This window comes from Trachypithecus francoisi, unplaced genomic scaffold (assembly GCF_009764315.1).
Source record: "Trachypithecus francoisi isolate TF-2019V2 unplaced genomic scaffold, Tfra_2.0 Lachesis_group15, whole genome shotgun sequence".
In the NCBI taxonomy this organism is placed as follows: Eukaryota; Metazoa; Chordata; class Mammalia; order Primates; family Cercopithecidae; genus Trachypithecus; species Trachypithecus francoisi.
In genome coordinates, this window is record NW_022681460.1 from 48,545,919 (window position 1) to 48,553,626 (window position 7,708).

The 7,708-nt window shown below is 42.1% G+C and overlaps 1 protein-coding gene across 1 annotated transcript; it reads left to right on the forward strand.

The window, feature by feature from the left end:
• Positions 1-895: 895 nt before the first annotated feature.
• LOC117098019 (proteasome maturation protein-like) lies at positions 896-1,733 on the forward strand. The gene has a single exon (XM_033236540.1). The coding sequence runs from the start codon at positions 921-923 to the stop codon at positions 1,344-1,346; it is 426 nt and encodes a 141-aa protein (XP_033092431.1). The 5' UTR covers positions 896-920; the 3' UTR covers positions 1,347-1,733.
• Positions 1,734-7,708: the final 5,975 nt, after the last annotated feature.

Sequence of the window (7,708 nt, forward strand, 5' to 3'; positions counted from 1 at the left end):
TGGGGTGGGAGTCACCCGATTTTCCAGGTGTTGTGTGTCTCAGTTCCCCTGGCTAGGAAAAGGGACTCCCTTCCCCCTTGTACTTCCCAGGTGAGGTGATGCCTCACCCTGCTTCAGCTCTCACTGGTCGGGCTGCAGCAGCTCACCAGCACCGATTGTCCGACAGTCCCTAGTGAGATGACGCCAGTACCTCAGTTGAAAATGCAGAAATCACCGGTCTTCTGTGTCGCTCGTGCTGGGAGTTAGAGACTGGAGCTGCTCCTATTCAGCCATCTTGCTCCGCCCCCTCTCACCACTCCTATCCAACGTAATATTGGAAGTTCCAGTCAGGACACTTAGACAAGAGAAAGAAATATGTATGAAATGGAGTTTCTTAAAGAATATTGACTCATAAGATCAGAAGGTGAAGTTCCACAGTAAGCCATCTGCAAGCTGAAGAGCAAGGAAGCCAGTTTGAGTCCCAAAACCTCAAAAATAGGGAAGCTGACAGTGCAGCCTTCCATCTGTGGCTGAAGGCCTGAGACCCCTGGTGTAGGTCCAAGAGTCCAAACCTGAAGACTTGGAGTCCAATGTTCGAGAGCAGGTAGCATCCAATAATGGAGAAAGATGGAGGCCAGAATACTTATCCAGTCTAGTCTTTCCATGTTCCTCTGAATGATGAGAACACATGGACACATGGCAGGGAAAAACACACACTGGGGACTGTCAGAGGGTTGTGTGTGGGAGTAAGGAGAGCATCAGGAAGAATAGTTAATGAATGCTGGGCTTAATACCTAGGTGATAGGATGATCTGTGCAGCAAACCATCATGGCACACATTTACCTATATAACAAATCTGCACATCCTGCACAGGTACCCCTGAACTTAAAAGTTAAACATTTAAGAAAAAAAGAGAGAGGCTGTTCGCAGAGCTACTGAAGATGAATGCCAGGGGACTTGGATCTGAGCTAAACGACAGTATTCCAGTTACTGAAATTTCAGCAAGTGGACCTTTTGAAAGTCATGATCTTCTTCAGAAAGGTTTTTCTTGTGTGAAAAATGAACTTTTGCCTAGTCATCCTCTTGAATTATCAGAAAAAAATTTCCAGCTCAACCAAGATAAAATGAATTTTTCCACACTGAGAAACATTCAGGGTCTATTTGCTCCATTAAAATTACAGATGGAATTCAAGGCAGTGCAGCAGGTTCAGCGTCTTCCATTTCTTTCAAGCTCAAATCTTTCATTGGATATTTTGAGGGGTAATGATAAGACTATTGGATTTGAGGATATTCTTAATGATCCATCACAAAGTGAAGTCATTGGAGAGCCACACTTAATGGTGGAATATAAACTCGGTTTACTGTAATAGTGTGCTGTTCATGGAAACTGAGGGCTGCATCTTGTTTATAGTTGTCTTTGTACTGTAATTTGATGTACACAACATTAAAAGTACTGACACCTGAGAATTTCTGCTCAAGTAGTATCAATGATTTAAAATTTGGGGGCGTCTTTGGTTTACAGCCATGTGATAATTAAAAGCACTAAAGGGGGATCATGTTAAAGCTCTTAAATTATATTAAAACAATAGCCTTTGTCTTTAAAAAAAATATTGCTCATGAATATTATAATATGATCTACAGGTTTCAGTTCAACCTGTTTTCTAAGTTTTCTGTAAACTTAGTTTGAATAAGCATAAGCATTTGAGTGTGTAAATTTTGTAGTAGCATCTTTCAGAATAAACATTTTTAACTGATAAAAAAAGAAAAAAGAGAGAGAAAATTTTTAGCTAAAAATAGTTATTATTATTTTGGCATGAGAAATCAATTCAATTGCCTAAAAAAAATTTTATTTTCTCAACAGGGTCATAATATAGTTAAAATAGTTAGTGTGCCAGAGAAAAAGCTTCCACAAGTGGTCAGTGACCTCAATTCTCTTCTTGATTCTCCATAGTCTTTAAAGACATCAATAAATAGATATATTTTTATTTTCATACAGCTGAGTTCCACCTCAAAGAAATATTTAAAAATCCCATGGAGATAAGCCTGAGTTTGGTTATTTGAAATCTTATTTAATACATTGCTCTTTTACTTGGTAGTTTATCAATTCCTGTCAAATTACTGCATAACATTTCAACATCTATGATTCCTTAAAAAATAAATCACAGTCTGGGAGCAGTGACTCTTGCCTGTAACTCTAATACTTCAGGAGGCTGAGGTGGGCAGATCACTTGAGCCTGGGAGTTTAAGACCAGCCTGGCAACATGGTGAGACCCCATCTCTGTGAAAAAAAAAAAAAATTACTAGGCATGGTGGTATGACCTGTAGTCCCAGCTTCCCGGGAGGCCGAGGCAGGAGGATCACCATCTGAGCCTGAAAACTTGAGGCTGCAGTGAGCCATGATTGTGCCACTGCACTTCAGCCTGGGCAACAGAATGAGATTCTGTCTAAATAAATAAGTAAATAAATAAATCAGGGATTCCCGGGCAAGATGGCCAAATAGGAAGAGCTCCAGTCTGCAGCTCCCAATGAGACCAATGCAGAAGGCAGGTGATTTCTGCATTTCCAACTAAGGTACCCAGCTCATCTCATTGGGACTGGTTAGACAGTGGGTACAGCCCACAGAAGGCAAGCAGAAGCAGGGTGGCGCATTGCCTCACCCAGGAAGTGCAAGGGGTTGGAGAACTCCTTCCCCAACCCAAGGGAGGCCATGAGGGACTGTGCCATGAGGAATGGTGCACCCCAGCCCAGTTACTATGCTTTTCCCACGATCTTTGAAACCCACAGACCAGGAGATTCCCTCGGGTGCCTACACCACCAGAATCCTGGGTTTCAAGCACAAAACTGGGTGACAGTTTGGGCAGACACTGAGTTAGCTGCAGTTGTTTGTTTTTTTGTTTTTTTGTTTTTTTTCATACCCCAGTGGCACCTGGAACACCAGCGAGACAGAGCCATTCACTCCCCTGGAAAGGAGCCTGAAACCAGGGAGCCAAGTGGTCTGCCTCAGCACATCTGACCCCACGGAGCCCAGCAAGTTAAGATCCACTGGCTTGAAATTCTCACTGCCAGCACAGCAGTCTGAAGTCAACCTGGAATGCTCAAGATTGGTGGGGAGAGGGGCATTCATCATTACTGAGGCTTGAATAGGCAGTTTTCCCCTCACAGTGTAAACAAAGCCACCAGGAAATTTGGACCAAGCCCACTGCAGCGCCACAAAGCTGCTGTAGCCAGACTGCCTCTCCAGATTCCACCTCTCTGGGCAGGACATCTCTGAAAGAAAGGCAGCAGCCCCAGTCAGGGGCTTATAGATAAAACTCCCATCTCCCTGGGACAGAGCACCTGGGGGAAGGGGTAACTGCGGGTGCAGCTTCAGCAGACTTAAACATTCCTGCCTGCTGGCTCTGAAGAGAGCAGTGGATCTCCCAGCACAGGGCTAGAGCTCTGCTAAGAGACAGACTGCCTCCTCAAGTGGGTCCCAGACCCCTGTGCCTCCTGATGCGGAGACACGTCCCAGTGGGGGTTGACAGACACGTCATACAGGAGAGTTCCCACTGGCATCTGGCAGGACCAAGTTTCCAGACAAAGGAGCAGGCAGCAATCTTTGCTGTTCTGCAGGCTCTGCTGGTGATACCCAGGCAAACAGGGTCTGGAGTGGACACCCAGCAATCTCCAGCAGACCTACAGAAGAGCGGCCTGACTGTTGGAAGGAAAACTAACAAACAGAAAGCAATAGCATCAACATCAACAAAAAGGAAAACCACAAAAAGACTCCATCTGAATGTCACCAACAGCAAAGGCCAAAGGTAAATAAATCCATGCAGATGAGGAAAAACCAGTGCAAAAAGGCTGAAAATACCAAAAACCAGAATGCCTCTTCTCCTCCAAAGGATCACAACTCCTCGCCAGCAAGGGAACAAAACTGGATGGAGAATGAGTTTGATGAATTGATAGAAGTAGGCTTCAGAAGGTCGGTAATAACAAACTGCTCTAAGCTAAAGGAGCATATTCTCACCCAATGCAAGGAAGCTAAGAACCTTGATAAAAGGCTAGAGTGATTGCTAACTAGAATAAACAGTTTAGAGAAAAATATAAATGACCTGATGGAACTGAAAAACACAGCACAAGAACTTCATGAAGCATACACAAGTATCAATAGCCAAATCGATCAAGTGGCAGAAAGGATATCAGAGATTGAAGATCAACTTAAGGAAATAAAGCATGAAGACAAGACTAGAGAAAAAAGAATGAAAAGGAACAAACAAAGCCTCCAAGAAATATAGGACTATGTGAAAAGACCAAACCTACGTTTAATTGGTATACCTGAAAATGATGGGGAGAATGGAACCAAGCTAGAAAACACTCTTCAGGGTATTACCCAGGAGAACTTCCCCAACATAGCAAGACAGACCAACATTCAAATTCAGGAAATACAGAGACCACCACAAAGATACTCCTCAAGAAGAGCAACCCCAAGACACATAATTGTCAGATTCACCAAGGTTGAAATGAAGGAAAAAATGTTAAGGTCAACCAGAGAGGAAAATCAGGTTACCCATAAAGGGAAGCCCATCAGACTAACAGTGGATCTCTCTCCAGGAACCCTACAAGCCAGAAAAGAGTGGCAGCCAATATTCAAAATTCTTAAAGAAAATAATTTTCAACCCAGAATTTTATATCCAGCCAAACTAAGTTTCATAAGTGAAAGAGAAATAAAATTCTTTACAGATAAGCAAATGCTTGCTGACTTTGTCACCACCAGGCCTGCCTTACAAGAGCTCCTGAAGAAAGCTCTAAATACAAAAAGGAAAAAGTGGTACCAGCCACTGCAAAACAAACCAAAATGTAAAGACCATTGACACTACGAAAAAAATGCATCAACTATTGGGCAAAGTAACCAGCTAGCATCATAATGACGGGATCAGATTCACACATAACAATATTAACCTTAAATGTAAATGGGCTAAATGCCCAATTTAAAAGGCACAGACTGGCAAATTGGATAGAGTCAAGACCCGTCTGTGTGCTGTATTCAGGAGACCCATCTCACGTGCAAAGACACTCACAGAATCAAAATAAAGGGACGGATGAAGATTTACCAAGCAAATGGAAAGCAGAAAAAAAGCAGGGCTTGCAATCCTGTTCTGATAAAACAGACTTTACACCAACAAAGATCAAAACAGACAAAGAAGGGCATTACATAATAGTAAAGGGATCAATGCAACAAGAAGAACTAACTACCATAAATATATATGCACCCAATACAGGAGCACCCAGATTCATAAAACAAGTTCTTAGAGACCTATAAAGAGACATAGACTCCCACACAATAATAGTGGGAGACTTTAACACCCCACTGTCAATATTAGACAGAACAACAAAACAGAAAATTAACAACGATATTCAGGACTTGAACTCAACTCAAGCGGACCTAATAGACATCTACATCTACAGAACTCTCCACCCCAAATCAACAGAATATACATTCTTCTCAGCACCACATAGCACTTATTCTAAAATCAACCACATAATTGGAAGTAAAACACTCCTCAGCAAATGCAAAAGAATGGAAATCATAACAAACAGTCTCTCAGACTGCAGTGCAACCAAATTAAAACTCAAGATTAAGAAACTCACTTAGAACCACACAACTACATGGAAACTGAACAACCTGCTCCTGAATGACTAGTGGGTAAATAACAAAATTAAGGCAGAATTAAATAAGTTCTTTGAAACCAATGAGAACAAAGACACAGCATACCAGGATCTCTGGGACACAGCTAAGGCAGTGTTTAGAGGAAAATTTATAGCACTAAATGCCCACATCAAAGAGCTGGAAAGATCTAAAATAGACACCCTAACATCACAATTAAAAGAACTAGAGAAGCAAGAGCAAAAAAATCAAAAGCTAGCAGAAGACAAGAAATCAGAGCAGAATTGAAGGAGAGAGGGACATGAAAACCCCTTCAAAAAATCAATGAATCCAGGAGCTGGTTTTTTGAAAAGATTAACAAAATAGATAGATCACTAGTCAGACTAACAAAGAAGAAAAGATACAAGAATCAAATAGACACAATAAAAAATAATAAAGGGGATATCACCACTGATCCCACAGAAATACAAACTATCATCAGAGAATACTATAAACACCTCTATGCAAATAAACTAGAAAATCTAGAAGAAATGGATAAATTCCTGGACACACACACCCTCTCCCAAGACTAAACCAGGAAGAAGTCAAATCTCTGAATAGACCAATAATAAGTTCTGAAATTGAGGCAGTAGTTAATAGCCTACCAACCAAAAAACAAACCCCAGGACCAGACGGCTTCACAGCCAATTTCTACCAGAGGTATAAAGAGGAGCTGGTACCATTTCTTCTGAAATTATTCCAAATGGTAGAAAAAGAGGGACCCCTCCCTAACTCATTTTATGAAGCCAGCATCATCCTGATACCAAAACCTGGCAAAGATACAACAACAATAACCTTTTAGGCCAATATCCCTGTGAACATTGATGTGAAAATCCTCAATTCAGTTACTGGCAAACTGAATTCAGCAGCACATTAAAAAGTTAATCCACCATGATCAAATTGGCTTCATCCCTGGGATGCAAGACTAGTTCAACATACGCAAATCAATAAACATAATCCATCATATAAACAGAACCAATGAGAAAAACCACATAATTATCTCAATAGATGCAGAAAGGGCCTTTGATAAAATTCAATAGCCCTTCATGCTAAAAACACTCAATAAACTAGGTATTGATAGAACATATCTCAAAATAATAATAACAGCTATTTATCACAAACCCACAGCCAATATCATATCTAGCCAGAGGATCATATGTGCACTAATCAGCACTCTGTGTCTAGCTCAGAGTTTGTAAATACACCAATCAGCACTCTGTGTCTAGCCCAAGGTTTGTAAATACACCAATTGGCACTCTGTATCTAGTTAACTCTGTATCTAGCTTACTAGCACTCTGTGACTCTGTGTCTAGCTCAAGGATTGTAAATGCACCAGTCAGCACTCTGTCAAAATGGACCAATCAGCTCTCTGTAAAATAGACCAATCAGCAGGATGTGGGTGGGGTCAGATAAGGGACTAAAAGCAGGCTGCCGAGCCAGCAGTGGCAACCCGCTGGGGTCCCTGTCCACACTGTGGAAGCTTTGTTCTTTCACTGTTTGCAATAAATCTTGCTGCTGCTCACTCTTTGGGTCCATGCTGCCGTTGTGAGCTGTAACACTCACCGCGAAGGTCTGCAGCTTCACTCCTGAAGCCAGCAAGACCAGGAACCCACCAGGAAGAATGAACAACTCCAGACACGTTGCCGTTAAGAGCTGTAACACTCACCACAAAGGTCTGCAGTTTCACTCCTAACAGTGAGACCACAAACCCACCAGAAGGAAGAAGCTCCAGACACATCTGAACATCTGAAGGAACAAACTCCGGACACACCATCTTTAAGAACTGTAACACTCACCACAAGGGTCTGTGGCTTCATTCTTGAAGTCAGTGAGACCAAGAACCCACCAATTCCAGACACATTTTGGCGACCCAGATGGGACTATTGACTATCGCCACGCGGTAAGACTTTTGCCTATCGTCAAGCAGTGGGACATCGACTATCGCTGAGCGGTGAGCACCAATGGACCCCTTTCGCTTGCTATTCTATCCTATTTTTCCTTAGTAATCGGGGGCTAAATACCAGGCACCTGTAGGCCAGTTAA

Excerpts from the sequence above, each read along its gene's own strand:
- LOC117098019 (XM_033236540.1), top strand. The coding sequence starts at position 921 with ATGAATGCCAGGGGACTTGGATCTGAGCTAAACGACAGTATTCCAGTT.